Source organism: Taurulus bubalis, assembly GCF_910589615.1.
Source record: "Taurulus bubalis genome assembly, chromosome: 5".
NCBI classification, from domain to species: Eukaryota; Metazoa; Chordata; class Actinopteri; order Perciformes; family Cottidae; genus Taurulus; species Taurulus bubalis.
The window spans coordinates 4,267,737-4,285,592 of NC_136593.1; the positions used below are offsets into that span (position 1 = coordinate 4,267,737).

At 43.7% G+C, this 17,856-nt stretch overlaps 1 protein-coding gene across 1 annotated transcript in view; it reads right to left on the bottom strand.

Moving 5' to 3' along the window:
* Nucleotides 1-2,737: 2,737 nt before the first annotated feature.
* slmapa (sarcolemma associated protein a) overlaps nt 2,738-17,856 on the bottom strand; it is a 50,182-nt gene continuing 35,063 nt past the window's right edge. Inside the window, exons 13-25 of the mRNA XM_079217782.1 lie at nt 17,503-17,568; nt 15,630-15,689; nt 15,437-15,523; nt 14,958-15,038; nt 14,157-14,216; nt 13,862-13,987; nt 13,673-13,747; nt 13,484-13,584; nt 12,247-12,451; nt 12,039-12,156; nt 10,064-10,235; nt 8,717-8,851; nt 2,738-3,066 (exon numbers count right to left, since the gene is read on the bottom strand). Coding sequence (XP_079073908.1) covers nt 2,971-3,066; nt 8,717-8,851; nt 10,064-10,235; nt 12,039-12,156; nt 12,247-12,451; nt 13,484-13,584; nt 13,673-13,747; nt 13,862-13,987; nt 14,157-14,216; nt 14,958-15,038; nt 15,437-15,523; nt 15,630-15,689; nt 17,503-17,568 — 1,382 coding nt within the window. The 3' untranslated portion in view covers nt 2,738-2,970. The remainder of the gene's footprint in view (nt 3,067-8,716; nt 8,852-10,063; nt 10,236-12,038; nt 12,157-12,246; nt 12,452-13,483; nt 13,585-13,672; nt 13,748-13,861; nt 13,988-14,156; nt 14,217-14,957; nt 15,039-15,436; nt 15,524-15,629; nt 15,690-17,502; nt 17,569-17,856) is intronic.

Genomic DNA, 17,856 nt, shown 5'->3' on the forward strand with positions numbered 1-17,856 from the left:
GTTTTACTTCCCTTCATGTATGACAGTTTTTCAGAATAAGGTTTTTAAAACATAAACTTGTGTCATCACTTCCTCGTTTTGTCTCCATAGACTTGTGTAACGTTGTATTTGTGCCCCAAAAACGTGTTTTGTGATGTCACTTTGACCTCAATTCTAAAATCAGTTCATCCTCGAGTCCGAGGCGACACATTTGAAGAAATTCCCTCCAGGCGTTCCTGAAATAAACAAAGTTTTGAGTACCAGAACTTTCCTTTTCTTTCCTCCAGTTCATCAACTCACGACCCCTCAGATGTGTCCGGTGACCCTTTGGAGGGGCCCGACCCTTAGGTTGAGAACCACCGGACCAAAATACTTCACTGTGCTTAAAGAAGATAAAAGCAGCTGCATCAGTTCTAACAATCATAATCACTTCTTTTACTTGAAGCACTTTTTATTATGTACTTTTACTTTAATAGGATCTTGGAGGCAGAGCGTTGTACTTTTAAAGGAGTATTTCTTCAGTGTAGTATTAGTTCTTTTACTTTAAGTAAAGGCTCCGAGTTCTTCTTTCACCTCTCAATGCGTTTCAAGGCATGAAATTATGACCTAATCAAGATTAAGGTCTCATAAATCTGTCTTTTTTTTGCCTCCAGTGAACGCATCACGCTCCCATTGGTCTCTTCAAACTGTGTACTTTGCACAATACAAATACTTTTCAATTGCAAGTATCTCTGAACACTGCTAAATTTAACAATTCATTTTTTATATTCATCTCGTTATCATCCGACGTGAAGTTTGTGAATGAATGAATGAATGAATGAATGAATGAATGAAGGCACAGAAGCGGTTTGGTGGGTCAGCTGCTACAACTTTAATCCAAACATCGCTCTGCATATTCAATACATCATCATCATCGTCGTCATCTTCATCACCTCTACGTAGCTCCCTCTCATACCTCTAAACAGTTTTAACAAAATAAGTCTAGTAGCACATCGTTCAAGAACGTTTTATTTTACACTTCTCTCTTCGTACTGTAGTGTTTTTTTCTCTTTCAACATCAGGAATATTTGTTCGTTGTCTTTTTTTATTTATTTACTTATTTGTATTATTTAACACACGGAGACGAGACACGAGTACACGAACGATGACAAATCGGTCCAGAGTGTGAACACACACACACACACACACACACACACATATATGCAGACACACACACACACACACACACACATTTCAGCGGAGGTCTGCATGTTTCAAGGTCGTTTGGAGAGAAGCTGATCGATTTGTGTGTGGGGCAACAAAATTATAATAAATAAAGTTATTCTTGAGGAATGGAGCCAGAGGAGCAGATGTGGTTCCGTTAAATTAGACGGAGTCACGTGACTTTGATTGACAGTTTTGTTTCCATATTTCAGAAGCGCCAGGTCCAAATAAATCAGACAATTTCCCCAAAAACACGATGATGACGTCATGTAACGTTGAGGCTTTTAGGTTTTAGGAGAAGGAAACGTGATCGTGACTAAAAAAAAAAACGTTCCTTCTAGTTGATGGTGAACCCCAAAGATAATTTGATAAAATAATCTCAAATCAAGGTCCACTTACGAGGCGTTTCCTGAGCTTTTAAGCACCGCCTCACAGGCTTCATCAGCTCAGCTGTGGAGGGAAGTTGAAAGTTCAGGAAAAACAAAAAGATCTCGTAAGACATCGAGGATCTCCACCGGACAGCTTCTCTCCAGTCGTGTGTGTGTGTGTGTGTGTGTGTGTGTGTGTGTGTGTGTGTGTGTGTGTGTGTGTGTGTGTGTGTGTGTGTGTGTGTGTGTGTGTGTGTGTGTGTCTGCACACAAACACACACGGTGGTGTTTGTTAGTTACATCAGAGGCACTTTGAGCCTCTTTTCTGTGCCCCAGAAGAAAAAGTAAAAATCAAAAGAAAAATATATATATCTATATATATATATATAACCAAACGGAAAATAAATCTGATTTTCATTTTTTTGAATAATTTGGCTTCAAGTGTTTAAACCCCGACCCCCAAACTTCCCCCCGAAAAACAACAACAACAACAACAAAAAACCGCCGTGTTAGCAGGACTTCCTGAAAACCACCCGAACGAGACACTTCCCAGCAGACGACCTTCAGACGACCTTCAGACGACCTTTAGTCTCCGTTTATATTTACCATGAAGACGTTTGCCTTCTTCTGCTGCAGGAGGGCTTTAGTTTGGGATCATTTGACACACATTTGTTTAAGAAAATGCGCCATGAGAAGCAGAAAAATCAACGGAAATATTAAAGTTATTCAAACTTTATTTAGACGGCAATCATTAAATTATAATCTGCTTTGCTAAATTTATAATTAATTATGTTTTTGTTGGAAATATGTAATTTTGGGGGGAATAAAATTGAAATAGAAAGATTTAGTAAACGTGTGCAGCTAAAAATAAAAAGTGTTCCTGCAGATGATTCACGCCGACGAGTCAAATTAAAGCTGAATATGGAGGCCAGCGTGCACACAACCTCTATGAGAGTGTGTGTGTGTGTGTGTGTGTCTGTGTGCAGACCGGGGCCGAGGCTGCTGGGAAAGTGTTGCGTTCGCTGGCGGTGGGACGGGCCGTAACTCCGCCTCCTGCAGGTGTTTTGTGTGGAAGCTCCGCCTGCTGGAGAACGCGGCGTTAACCCAGGAATCAGCAGAGAGACCGGAAACCAAAAGTAATAATATTAATAAAAAAAAAAAAGAAAAAAAAAAAAAAAAGGCCCCCACCGTAGCTGAGAGAGAGCAGAGAATAAAAACAACTAAACTCCCCGCCGAAGAAGAAGAAAAAACAACAACACAAAAACAAAATAAACCAAGAAGCTTCTGAATCTTCTGTAGAAACCACAACCTTTATATTCCCTCTACAATTATGTACAATTAGACTTTATACAAGTAAAGCAGTGATGCTCTCCTCCCAGCGCTCGGTGTGTGTGTGTGAGTGTGTGTGTGTGTGTGTGTCCTAGGTGGAGCTGCTCTTGGAGAGGTTCGGGTAGAGGACGGCTGCCGTCACGGCGACCATCACTGCGATGACCGGCATCCAGGGGCTCCAGCCGCTCTGACGGCGACAAAGAAAAATCACGTTAGCTTGCGTCGTCGTCGCGTTACGAACTTTCCCACAAACTGGGCGAACGATTGAAAACCAGGAGAGAGAGAGAGAGAGTAGGAAAGAGAGGAGAGGAGGAGGGGAAAAGGGGAAAGTCAAGAAGGACGGCAGGAAACAGAAGAGGATGAAAGAAAAAAGACTGAAGCCCCAAAATATATTTCTTTCTTTCACACATTCTAAAGAAACATCTAAAAAGCATATTAAATAAACTAATTTGTGACGGTTCAGGTAAGACGAGTAGAAACCAGATAAATATCTCTACACAGGACAAAGTTGTGATTACAATAAAAAAGTTCCCAAACTCATTCACTCACTTTATCAGTCGCCAAATACATTTGCAGATTTTCTTGTATTTAGCGTTTCTACCTGCAGTTCCTCTCTGAGCCACACGAGGGCGCCTGGATGTTCGCATCGTTACGATAAATCTAGTTTGACTTGATTTTAATTGAAAGGTTTGTTTTACTGGAGTGAAACAGACGAGAGCCTTCTAACTCCACATCGATGGTCTGATTATAAAGTATTTAACGTGTGTATTTAAGTTTTCAATAACGCGGGAATAAAAACAAGTTTATCAAACATTTATATATCTCATGTATCTAAATGACTGGTTTATCTATTTAAGACAATATGCAGAAATGGCAGTAAATGTTTCATTATTTAGGCATTAATTAGTTCTCAATTTATGTATATGATAGTTTGTAGTAGATAAAAAGTGGGGGGGAAGTTTAGAAAAGCTGCTTCCTTCTAAAGCTTAAATAGCGTAACATATCTTTATTTTTCTTTCTTCCTCTAATTCCTCACAAACACGTCACATTACAGTTATTAATAAAGGTCCTTTTATTAATGGGTCTGTTGTCCATTAAAACACACAAACCGTTTCTGCTGAGTCGGTGTCTGTGTGTTTTCTCTTTTAAATCAAAGCTGCATGTTGGAGAAGTAGATGTGGTTTATAGTGAAAGTGCACAAATAATAATTAATTAAAAAAGAAGAAAAATATCCTGTTTTGGGGCTTCAGAAGAGAGAAGTAGTAAATAAAAGTATGAATTTGGCAAAGTAAACGAGGCCGAGGAGATTACCTGAGTAGAAGAAAAAAAGAACACAGAAAAGTTACAGACCAGTTTCCCTTCACAGCAAACGACTGGGAACACTGGTGAGACATTCCCAAATAAACAAACAAGCAGCAAACACGACACGATGGACAGATGATGAGGTCTTAAAAAAATATGGAGAAACTGCAGTGAGTTCAAAGAAAGACTTGAGGATGAAAAGACAAACAAAACACACCTGTAAGCAGGTAAAGAAAGAAGGAATGAAATGTCAAATAAATAATAATAACTGAGATTAAGCAGCAGACTGGATGCAAGAAAAAATAATAAAAAATTAAACACAAACCCTGTCGCAAGAGAGAAAATGATGCATCAAATAAATGTATGTTTGAAAAAAAAAGAAAAAGAAAGCAGCATCACCCTGAAAGTGTGTAAAGAGAAAGTTCATGAATGAATGAATGAATGAATGAATGAGGCCGGAGGAAAGTTTTAGTCACGACTTCAGGAAAGCAATGAAGTGACAGCTCGACTCTTTAAAGGGGAAACTTTTATCTTCAGACTCCGTTAGCTTCATGCTAAACGCTCATTCTCCGTTAGCTTCATGCTAAACGCTCATTTACCGTTAGCTTCATGTTAAACGCTCATTTACTGTTAACTTCATGCTAAACACAAACTTACCGTTAGCATCACGCTAAACACTCAATTACCGTTAGCATCACGCTAAACACTCAATTACCGTTAGCATCACGCTAAACGCTCAATTACCGTTAACTTCATGCTAACCGCTAACTTACTGTTAGCGTCATGCTAAATGCTCATTTACCATTAGCGTCATGCTCAACGCTCATTTACCGTTAGCGTCATGCTCAACGCTTATCTACCGTTAGCTTAATGCTATACTCTCATATACCGTTAGCGTCATGCTCAACGCTTATCTACCGGTAGCTTAGTGCTAAACTCTCATTTACCGTTAGCTTAGTGCTAAACTCTCATTTACCGTTAGCTTCATGCTAAACGCTCATTTACCGTTAGCTTCATGCTAAATGCTCATTTACCGTTAGCTTCATGCTAAATGCTCATTTACCGTGTTGAGAGAAAACATTCTTTAACTTGATGGTATTCAGACCGTCGTTTTAATCAATACAAATGTAATAGTTTCTAATTTTGAGGAAAGAAAATATCAAATTGGAAGAATTGTTTCTTTTTCTCCTTTTCATTCACAGAATAGTTTTGTTTTTTAAATCTCAGCTACGCTGGTCCCGCCCACATTGAGGCAGTGCGGTACCCCTTTAAGAGAGCCCGCCCCTTTAAAGAGCAGAGTGCAGTGTCGGCAGAGCAGAAGAAGAGTGACCGTGCAGTGAGAGCGGCTCACACAGGAAGACAGACAGACCACCGTGACGAAGGCGACGATGAAGACGACGATGAAGACGCTCTCAAAAGGGAAGAGCAGGAGGTGAGCAGCGTCCAGCTGATCAGAATTCAGGGTCAAGAAATATCATAATACATCAGAAGTGTCGTCATGTGAAACAACACAATGTTGCATGTTCCATCAATCTTAGTAGATTTGGGAAGAATCATTATTTTAACTGTAAAAACTGAGACCCTGAATTCATCACAGATCAGGACGGCGTCTTCACCTCCGCCACCTTTCCTCCCACAGCAGACGGACAGGTGGAGGCAAAACAAGAGACAGACGGAGAGACAGACTGGTGTCATGTCGGTGTGTACCTTTCTACCACAACTGGCCGAAACACCAGTACAGCAGAGCCAGGACAAGGCCAATGAATATGGCTTGGACAGGCTGCAGTATGGATGGCTAGAGGAGGAGGGAGGGAGGGAGGGAGGAGAGGGAGGAGAAGATATCAGCCGGCAAATCAACCAAAACCAACATGGAGGATGGAGCAGCTACAGCGAGGGGGGGGGGCAGAGAGAGAGAGAGAGAGAGAACGAGGGGGGACAGAGAGAGGGGGACAGAGAGAGAGAGAGAGAGAGAGAGAGATACAGAACGAGAGAGAGAGAGACAGAACGAGAGAGAGACAGAACGAGAGAGAGAGAACGAGGGGGGACAGAGAGAGATAGAGGGCAGAGAGAGGGAGACAGAGAGCGAGAGAGACAGAACGAGAGAGAGAGACAGAGAGAGAGAGAGACAGAACAAGAGAGAGAGAGAGACAGAACAAGAGAGAGAGAGAGAGACAGAACAAGAGAGTGAGAGAGAGACAGAACAAGAGAGAGAGAGAGAGAGACAGAACAAGAGAGAGAGAGAGGCAGAACAAGAGAGAGAGAGAGGCAGAACAAGAGCGAGAGAGAGAGAGAGAGAGACAGAACAAGAGAGAGAGAGAGACAGAGAGACAGAACAAGAGAGAGAGAGGCAGAACAAGAGAGAGAGAGAGAGAGACAGAACAAGAGAGAGAGAGAGAGAGACAGAACAAGAGAGAGAGAGAGAGAGAGGCAGAACAAGAGAGAGAGAGAGGCAGAACAAGAGAGAGAGAGGCAGAACAAGAGAGAGAGAGAGAGAGACAGAGAGAGAGGCAGAACAAGAGAGAGAGAGAGAGGCAGAACAAGAGAGAGAGAGAGAGAGACAGAACAAGAGAGAGAGAGAGAGAGACAGAACAAGAGAGAGAGAGACAGAACAAGAGAGAGAGAGAGAGAGACAGAACAAGAGAGAGAGAGAGGCAGAACAAGAGCGAGAGAGAGAGAGACAGAACAAGAGAGAGAGAGACAGAGAGACAGAACAAGAGAGAGAGAGGCAGAACAAGAGAGAGAGAGAGACAGAACAAGAGAGTGAGAGAGAGGCAGAACAAGAGAGAGAGAGAGAGAGACAGAACAAGAGAGAGAGAGGCAGAACAAGAGAGAGAGAGAGAGAGACAGAACAAGAGAGAGAGAGAGAGAGAGGCAGAACAAGAGAGAGAGAGAGGCAGAACAAGAGAGAGAGAGAGAGAGAGAGAGAGAGAGAGAGAGAGAGAGAGAGAGAGAGAGGCGGGTTGTAGGAAGGCAGGTTTCTATCGTATCGGCCATTTCTACAAAGCAACATCGCCGTTTCTAGACATTCAACAGCCACATTCTCCAAAACACCACAGAAGAAGAAGAAGTGTCATCCGTCACCAGGCACTTTTAGAAATAAAAAAAACAAAGAAATCTGCAACTATTCTTCCGGTTTTCTTTCAGCTCATTAACTCTCTCCACCAGGACGCGGGTCTGTAAACCAGTAACACGAGGCAACTGGTCTTCAAGGCCCGGATGGGAAATGTAAGATGATCTTTAAAATTTAACAAAACTAAGAAAAATGCTCAACAAGCTCACATAATAAATGCAACAAAGAAAGAAAAAGGTGCCAATGAATGTATTGCCTGGTGCAGATAAATAATGAACTGATATTACAACTCCAGTCATATTTTCGTGGTTTGGTCCATCATTTCTATTTTCATCAGTACCTTAAAATACACAAACAAAGGATGCACGTTAAAACACTAATATATATATATATATATATATATATATATATATATATATATATATATATATATATATATTGTTTAAACAAAAGCCACACTGTTGGCTTCTTAAAGGGGAACTGCACCAATTCCACACATCAAAGTCTGCTTAGAGAGCTGCACAAAGATAAATTACTTATTGATTAATTATTAGTCAATGCAGACAACCTACAGTAAGTACAGGAGGTCAAAGTTGAAGCAGGAAGTAGGTCTAATTAATTTATTTGCGTCATAATAAGTTTATCTTGTTTCTAATGTGAATACCTGACTGCTTGTTTCTCGCTGGAGGAAATGATGGACAGAACTATGAAAATAGGACCAAAAGTTGTAATAAACGACTTATTTTTCTTCTTCAAAATGTCAGTTAAAACAAAGTGTGTTGGTCTGATCCTGTGGATATTCTGAAAAAAGAAGCTCTGTGTGGGGAAACGAAGCCTGAGGAACAAGACAGACACCTTCTGCCACGTCAACAAAAGACGGAGGAGGAGGAAGAGCTGAAGACAGGTAGATGAGAGAGAAGAGGAGGAAGAGGAGGAGGAAGAAGAGGAGGCTGCTCCGCCTCGCTGCCGTCTTCCGATTTGTGTTTCTTGCGGTTTTCACAAAACAGACAGCTGCTATTGATCAGCTCAGGATGGAAAGGCAGGAGAAGATCCATCACTACTACGACATTGTGTTGTTGTTGTTTACTCCACCTCTTTGTTGCTCTCGCCCTCTTTGTTAGTTAAGGACCGAATATTCATTTCAAAGCAACACTGATTGGTGAGACTCAAGAGTTAAGCGAGTAAGCGGTGAGGAGGGAGGCTGTGAACCGGAAGCGTTTTGTGGGTTACTGCCGCAGCGCCCATGAGCAAGGCAGCTGCTTCTGCTGCTTTAATCTATACGCAAAGGAATTAATGAATCCAACACTGTGGAGAAAAACATCTGGATTTAAAGCTGAGTAAACTGTTACAACACAGGTAGTTCATATGGTCTTTGGTATATACAAAAAAGGAAGTGGAAGAGTGTGTGTGTGTGTGTGTGTGTGTGCGTGTGCGTGTGCGTGTGTGTGTGTGTGTGTGCACTCACGGAGCTGGCCTTGTCCTGCAGCAGCTTCAGGCTGCTCCTGCACTGCTCCAGCTCCTGGTGGATGTTCAGCTTCTCCTTCTCCGTTCTCTCGTAGCGCTGACGGAGTTCCAACAGCTGGGACTGTGTGTCTTCATACTGCACACGCACACAGAGACACACACAGACAGACACACACACCGCCATCACATCATTTCTACCAATACCCCGTAGAGAAGCTACTTCAACAACTTCAAGGGACTGTGAACCTCTCTCTAACGTGTGTGTACCTCTCTCTGCAGTGTGTGTGTGTACCCCTCTCTGCAGTGTGTGTGTGTACCCCTCTCTGCAGTGTGTGTGTGTGTACCCCTCTCTGCAGTGTGTGTGTGCACCTCTCTCTGCAGAGTGTGTGTGTGCACCTCTCTCTGCAGAGTGTGTGTGCACCTCTCTCTGCAGTGTGTGTGTGCACCTCTCTCTGCAGTGTGTGTGCATCTCTCTCTGCAGTGTGTGTGTGCACCTCTCTCTGCAGTGTGTGTGTGCACCTCTCTCTGCAGTGTGTGTGTGCACCTCTCTCTGCAGTGTGTGTGCACCTCTCTCTGCAGTGTGTGTGTGCACCTCTCTCTGCAGTGTGTGTGTGCACCTCTCTCTGCAGTGTGTGTGTGCACCTCTCTCTGCAGTGTGTGTGTGTGTGTGTACACCTCTCTGCATTGTGTGTGTGTGTGTGTGCATCTCTCTCTGCCGTGTGTGTGTGCATCTCTCTCTGCAGTGTGTGTGTGTGCATCTCTCTCTGCACACACCTCTGCAGTGTGTGTATGCATCTCTCTCTGCAGTGTGTGTGTGCCTCTCTCTGCAGTGTGTGTGCCTCTCTCTGCAGTGTGTGTGCCTCTCTCTGCAGTGTGTCTCTCTCTGCAGTGTGTGTGTGTGTACCTCTCTGCAGTGTGTGTGTGTGTACCTCTCTCTGCAGTGTGTGTGTGCATCTCTCTGCAGTGTGTGTGTGCCTCTCTCTGCAGTGTGTGTGTGTCTCTCTCTGCAGTGTGTGTGTCTCTCTCTGCAGTGTGTCTCTCTCTGCAGTGTGTCTCTCTCTGCAGTGTGTGTGTGTGTGTACCTCTCTCTGCAGTGTGTGTGTGTGTACCTCTCTCTGCAGTGTGTGTGTGTGCCTCTCTCTCTGCAGTGTGTGTGTGTGTGTGTGTACCTCTCTCTGCAGTGTGTCTGTGTGTACCTCTCTCTGCAGTGTGTGTGTGTGTACCTCTCTCTGCAGTGTGTGTGTGTGTGTGTACCTCTCTCTGCAGTGTGTGTGTGTGTACCTCTCTCTGCAGTGTGTGTGTGTGTGTGTGTGTGTGTGTGTGTGTGTGTGTGTGTGTGTGTGTGTACCTCTCTCTGCAGTGTGTGTGTGTTGGTCTGGGCCTGGTCCAGCTGGATCTTCAGCTTGCTCGCATCCTGCAGGTGTTGATTCTCCAAAGAACCCAGTTGGTCCTGCAGAACCTCCTCCCTCTTCTCCAGAGACTCCAGACTGCTGCTGAGGACCAGACTCTGCTCCCTGGTGCTGCGCGCACACACACACAAACACACACAGACACACACAGACACACAAACACACACAACCAGCGTGTTATCAAACATCGCATCGTGCTGCTCCGATTAAATCACCAAAAAGCAAATGTATAATTATCACATCTTGTGATCTATTCAGTTACTACAACATGACAAACTGTTTTGTGTGATAAACAACTCTCTGCTATTTAACCTGAAGGTTAAAGTTTACATTTCATGAAACTGTAATTTATGTTACAGTCGTCCTGCAGGTCACACACTAGGGATGAGACGCGTTTCAGATAATCACGAGAAGTGCTGCCAGCGGCATTTACAGTTTATTGGAAAACAAACGCAGCTGCGGATAAAAAAATCCTGCTGAGCATTCGGCTCCGGTGACGTTTTTCCCCCCGAGGAGAACCGACGTTCTGCCTGAATCCGCTGGACGCCTCGTGTCCTTCAGTCCGTCTTTTAATGCTGAATCTAAACTCTGCACCCGTCAGCTGTCCTGAGGCCAGGATTGGTCGACTCCATCACGGCCGTCACACAGACCTTTAGGGTTTAACGTCCGCCCTCGCACAGTTTGACACGCTTTCCCCAAATGTTCTGGGTCGATCCTCACCTTTCACATTCGCTTAAGATGTTTGGGCACTTCTCAATATAGACTTTTATTTTGAAGTGCAACATATCTTCGTATAAAAGTTTCCCTGAAATGTTTATGAATCTTTTGAATTCGGTCAGCTGGAGTTTAGCTCATGGAAAAATATTTGTTTTGGCCACTCACAGTTTGGATTTAATTATTCTAAAAAGGTACGCCTTGCTTAAAATCAAACAAGTACTGCAATTAAATTGATTCCGATATTTTAGGGGGCCATTTTGTTTTACCTTCACGATTAGGGCTGCAACTAACGGTTATTTTAATAATCGAATAATCGGTTGATTATTTTTTCGATGAATCGGATAAAAAAGCAAAAAAAACATTAATTTCCAACCCTTTGTTCAAAAACAGAAGTGACAGTGACATGTTCAGAAAGCACAAACAGGTCGCTCCTTGAACATCCCCGAGCTGTTAATTAAACAAATTAGATTAAAATGGACTAACACTAAAAACATACACATGTATGCTTTACATCTGCCTTTTTACTGTAATTGATCTCCTTGGAGCAGAGGCTGCTTTAGCATGCCCTGCTTTATCAATATGTATGAAACACTGGGACAGAGGGAAGCTGTACTGCTCCTCTCACGTCTGTTTGGACCGAAACCTCCAGGCCCAGTCCAGCTCATCTCAGCTCTGCATACAGAGTCCTCTTCCTTAAACTATTTCATTCTGGGTCTCTTACGACCACGAACTGACGTTGTTGGCTAAGCCCAACTACGTGATTTCATTCAGTCTACTTTGAGTAAAAAAAAAAACCTGCAGCCAGATCCGCCGGTGTGCCGGTTTAACGTTAACGAGTGACAGCGTGACCTGAACCAGACCGGGGGGTGACGGCATGTTTCACCACGTTACGTTTTTTTTTTACAAGCAAGACTGAACTGTAACGGAACATAACGTAACTTTAACGACAATACACAACCCAAACACGTTAGCTAACGCGATAGCAAGCTGACTAGCTTCCATTAACAACAAGTTTGAGGGAAATGAAGCCGCTGTAGACATCTTAACGCTGATTGGCCCCCTCTTCCTTCCCCCCTCTCCCTCCCTCTCTCCTCCCTCTTCCTCCTCCCCCCTCCAGGCGGTGTGACGACTTTTTCTTCCCCTGTAAGTGTGTGTGTGTGTGTGTGTGTGTGTGTGTGTGTGTGTGTGTGCGTGCACCTGCTCAGCTCATTCTCCAGGCGGTGCAGTTTGTCCGTGAGAGCGGTCCGTTCGCCTCTCAGGCCGTCACAGTCCTGCTGCAAACACACACACCGCTGCTGCAACGTCACGCACTCCGCTGGAGGAGAGGAAGAGGAAGACGAGGTAGAATTTAAAAAGACGCCGTTCTCTCCATCTGGAGGCTAAAACGAGCCGACCGTCCTCTCACCCTGCAGCTGGTTGGCGTCGCTCCGCTGCTGCTGCTGCTGCGTGAAGGCCTCCTGCAGCCGGCTGATCTCGCCCTCGTACTTGGCGGCCGCGGCCCTCCAGCGCTCCAGCTCGGACCGCACGCCGCCCAGGTCGGCCTGCAGGGCGGCGATCTCGCGCTCCCGCTCCGACGTGGCGGTCTCCATGGCGCGACGCAGGACGAGGATCTGAGGGCGAGAAACAGCTGGAGAGTCAGTAGGAGACAGGAGGAAGACAACCAGACTCAAAGGAGTCAGGAGAGACAGAAAAAGGAGCTGGGAGGAATCAGAAGGAGAGCCAGAGAGTCAGTAGTCGGCTGTAGTCAAAAGAAATCAAAGCCTGTAACGTCACTCGGTTTATAGACGACTGCTTTGACGCCTCGAGTTCATTTAGGTCGTCGCCATCTTGCTTTTTGCAACGATGATCGTATTTAGACTTCAGAGGAGCGACGTAGAGACGCCGTATACGGCTCTGATAGAGACCTGTCAATCACCTTGTAGCCCCGCCCTAAAGCGTCCCCTGCTTTATGTTTGACTCTAAATGACCATAATTTACTGAATGAACATCATGCTGTATTGAAGAAGACTTGAAACAAGAGATTGAGACATAAACTCATGTTTACTGAGGTAGTAATTTTCTCATAGACTTCTATACAATTCTTCTATACTTCTTTTTGCAACCGGATGAGTTGCCCCCTGGTGGTCAGGAGAGAGAATGCACGTTTTAAGACACTTATGCATTGGCTTCACTTTTCAGAACCGGAGGTTGCCGCCTGGAGAAAAGACAGAAGTCACACGGAGTAAGAGGGGTGTTGGAAGTCAGGGGGAGTCAGAGGAGAGCAGGCGTAAGGACTGAAGGAGGTACAAGGGACTCACGAGGAGTCAGGAGCAGTAATTACGTGTTCACACAACGAGCGACAGCTACAAGATTTTCAACGGTGACATAAAGCTACAGACGCTCGACACTTATCGCTGCAAATCAAAGTTGAGCTGGTCTCGCTTTTGACGCTCCTACTGTGAACATGAGAGGAGAGTAAGACGTGGGATGTGAGGATTCAGAGGAGAGATGGGAGGAGTAAAGGAAGGAGTCAGAGGAGTTCAGAGGAGTCACGGTCATGTCAGGAAGAATTGGATGGGAAGAGGTCGAAGAGGCATCAGAGGTGATAACAAGAGTCAGGAGGAGAAGTCAGAGGGGAAAAGGCAGAGTGGACGGCGTGTCACCTCCTCCTGGGCGCAGTACAGCTCCTCCCTGGTGGTGCAGATGGTGCTCTCCCTCTGCTCCCTCAGCGCCTCCATGTCGGCCTGCAGCTTCCCAAGCTGAGCTACACACACACACACACACACAAAGAGAAGGTCAGGTGACCATGTATACAGGTGTGTGTGTGTGTGTGTGTGTGTGTATTCACTTACTCTGCAGGTACTGGATCTGTTTGGTCGACTCCTCAGTCTGCTGAGAGTTGCTGCTCCTCTCCTCCTCCAGCAGAGCTTCAGACAAACACACACACACACAGCGTCATGCGGTCACCATCCATGTCATGTGACGAACAATAACACTGATGTTCTTCTAATACATCTGGCGGGAGGATTTTGAACCGTTACCTTGTAGCTCCAGACATCTCTGCTTGCCAGTGTTGGCTAATTCCTGTGCGTCCAGAAGCTCTCGGTGGAGGTGGTGGATGACCTGCTCCGTGTCTCCAGGCTCTAGACCGGCCCGATGCAACTCATCTACACACACACACAATAAATCAAAATATACACATTTTCTTCATGAAAGAGAGGACTTGCAGCCAACAACACAACTGCAGAGCTCCCCCTAGTGGACAGCTGGCTGCATGACAGACTCATGCTTGATTAGAGTTGGTGGTCTGAAGCTGAGATGAGCTGCCATGGTTACCTTTGAGCAGAGCTACTCTGTTCTGTGGTTCGTTCAGCTCCTGGTCGTCCATGTTGCCGTCTGAAACACACACACACACACACACACACACACACACACACACACACACACACACACACACACACACACACACTTATTTATGCTGCGTTTCTAATAGCAACTAAAAAACACTTAATAACACTTCAATCACTTTAACTGGAGCAATATAAATACATTTTAAATACTTTTTATTCTGTCTGTATACATAATATTGCTATTGTGGATTCCTTACTGTTTTACTGTTTATTTATATTACTTGTTTTTTATTTTACTATGTGTCTCTTGTGTGCACGGCTGCTGTAATCCTGCAATTTCCCCACTGCAGAGCTAATAAAGGATTATCTTAAATTAAAAATGTCAAGAAAAAACACATGTCTTTTGTCATATATACACACACACACACACACACACACACACACACACACACACACACACACACACACACATACATATATACACATATATATATATATATATATATATATATATATGTATATTTTACAAAGACATACAAGTGTTTTAATGTCAGCCAGTGTTGACTGGTCCTCCAGAGAAGATGTATGTGCTACTAGAAAATAAATCTAAATATATTACTTAGAACTTATTCCACGATGAATTCACGACAGACTTTTTGCTCTAAATGCAACGGCAGCAGAGAACAGACTTCAACATTGTGAAAAAAGTCAACAGCAGAAAACAAGGAGATCAAACCTGAGGGGAAACTTCTGGCTCCACCGTGAATCATTGTGCGTTTGTACTGACCTGACGTGTCGTCACTGCTGCGGTCTTTGCTGGGACTCAGAGTGTCTGACATGTCTGACTCTTTGGCATCCATTGGATTGCCTGTGGACACACACACACACACACACACACACACACACACACACGTTAGCCAAGAGGGAACAGAGTGAGTGACACCAAAACAGAAAAGGTATAGAACAAATAATGAATAGGTTCCCACAAGTTTGTGCACAAAAAATAATCACACACTGCATTTGTGTGTGTGTGTGTGTTTGTGTGTGTGTGTGTGGTGAAACAGAAACAACAAAAGCAGCAGTTCAGAGCATTGTATTGTGTGTCATGGCGCCTCATATAGTGCTGATAGTTTAAAAATATGTTTTGTCTGGCTTGTGTCAGCACGTTGGCTTCAGTTTACCCCTGAACACGTACGTGTGTGTGTGTGTGTGTGTGTGTGTGTGTGTGTGTGTGTGTGTGTGTGTGTGTGTGTGTGTGTGTGTTACCTTTGAGTCGATCAGGGCTGGCCAAGATGTCGTCTTCTTCTTCTTCATCTGGGAGCTGGTTGTTCTGTAGGTGGGCGTCCATCACTTCTACAAAACACACACATAAACATGGGGGCTTAATTTTGATTCACAGCTGTAAATAATTAAAAAATATATTTTACGGCGGTTTCATCAGATTCAGTTGAGCTCTTACCTGCAAAATTGGCCAATTTGTGGATCGAAGAGCTTACCGTCTCCTTCAGCTGTTTGACCGCTGCAGGAAAGGAACGAGAAAGAAGACCAAGAGAATCGGTGAATAAAGCAAAAATAAATACAAAAATTATTTGGAGTTTGATCAATGCAAGTCTGTGCCGAACTCTGCAAATGTCCAACTGAACACCCTGTTAATACATCAACCAGCAACGGGTGGTGTTTGATGAATGAGGTGCCGCTCATTGTTTTAGAGACATCATCTAAAGCATCCGTGACACGTTAGCCGAGATAGTTTTGTGTCAACATTAAAAATGACACGCTGCAGGTATTACGCGGAGAAGTACACAGAATACATTAGTTTGTAGAACCGACTGAAGGACCAGAGAGTTGTGTCGATGCTCTGGGGCTTCAGGCTAAAACGTGTGAAATATAGAATGATCCGGATTAAAGACGGAATCGTCACCTCTTTGGCACCTCGCTTGTATACCTGCAACATAACTATATACTGCATCTAAAAGGATTTATTTTTGCCACATTTGTACAATAAAAATAAGTCCAGGATAATAAATAAATAAATAAATACTACGCATTAAAATCTCGTTGAAAACATGGGACAGATGTTATTAAACCAAGTTAAAACTGATGCCTAGATGTCTTTTCATCTGCAATAAAAACCTTTAACACACACACACACACACACACACACACACCAGCTGCTCCCACAACAAACTCAAAATCCACAACTCAACTAATTGCAATGCATCTCCATGAAATAAAGCCGAGCGCTCTGCACACTAGTTGTGTTTCCTCGTAGCAAAGAGGAGAATCCTTTGCGGCGCCATTGAAACCGCAGTAATAACAGAGTCATCATCAGTCTGCAGACTTTTACACTGCAGAGGGAGATGCAGGACGAGTGGGACGGCCGGACGCACTCGTCACCGCAAACAACAAACGAAGAACAGAGCTGGTAAAGGAACTGGACACTTGAACCCCTTCAGGTATTTAAACTGTCGATAATAGCGGCTGAACTAATTCTCTCAGAGCGAGGCGACGCGAGGAAGAGGAAGAACAGAAAGAGAGACGAGAGGAAACCAGGTGGCCGACTTTAACTTGGATGGAAAAACCACTGGAAAAGCACTTAAGGTGCCGTTTGTTACCAGTAACTGATCCACAACCTGCTCAATCACAGGAGGTTCCTCTGGAGAAGGAGCGTCATACATGTACACAGTGTGAGGAACAGAACATATAAATACATGTTAGGCATGTTATTAAAAATGGTAAATCGAGTGTTGAGAAACGAATGAAAAAAAAAAAAAAACACTAAAGAGATTTCTGTGCCACGACATTTGTAGAAAATCTTTAATTCTATGTTCTCAAACTTCTGACTTGAAGTCGTCTTTGCTGAAACTGTCACTTGATAGTCCTGATAAGAGTCTAAGAGTAGTATAACGAGTAGTATAGGATGTGTTCTAGATTCCACCATGGCTGAAGACAAACAGCCAATCAGAGCCGAGGAGTCAGATCAAAACTGTCCCTTTAAGCAGCGCTAATGAAATATGAATCAAGATTCTGTTGGTAAGTTACAACTGTAGCTTTAATAGCTCACAAGCAAACGTTGAGATAAAAATATATATATATATATATATATATATATATATATATATATATATATATATATATATATATATATATATATATATATATATATATCTATATCTTAAAAGTAAAAAAAATAAAAATTGACTTACCATTTTCTAATTTTGACGCAACATACTTTTATTTTTTCCATCTTTTCCAAGCAGCGATGGGAGTCTGTGATGTGTGTGTGTGTGTGTGTGTGTGTGCATACAGAGGGATTGTGTGATTGTACTCACGCGGACACTCAATCAACTGTTGGATTCTAGTCGAGTCTCCTCCGCTGTTGTTAACATGACAGTTGTCTGATAGGAACACAGAGCGCTGACATTACTACGGTCACGGTCAGGAGTGGAGTTGGGTATTTTATTTAGGATTCCATTGATTCTGCTCATCGGTGCCACGTCTAATTAAGTCTTATCGTCTGGGAATGAAAATGATATGTTGGCGGCTAAGTATTTGCATTATTTGGGTGATGTTCACCTGTTTTCCCCTCTGGTCGTATCGTTAGATGATTTATAAGCATGTTAAAAGGACTTCATCCCTCCAAGAAAGTATTGGAGAAAATGTTTTTCTGTTTAAACGGAAGCTCT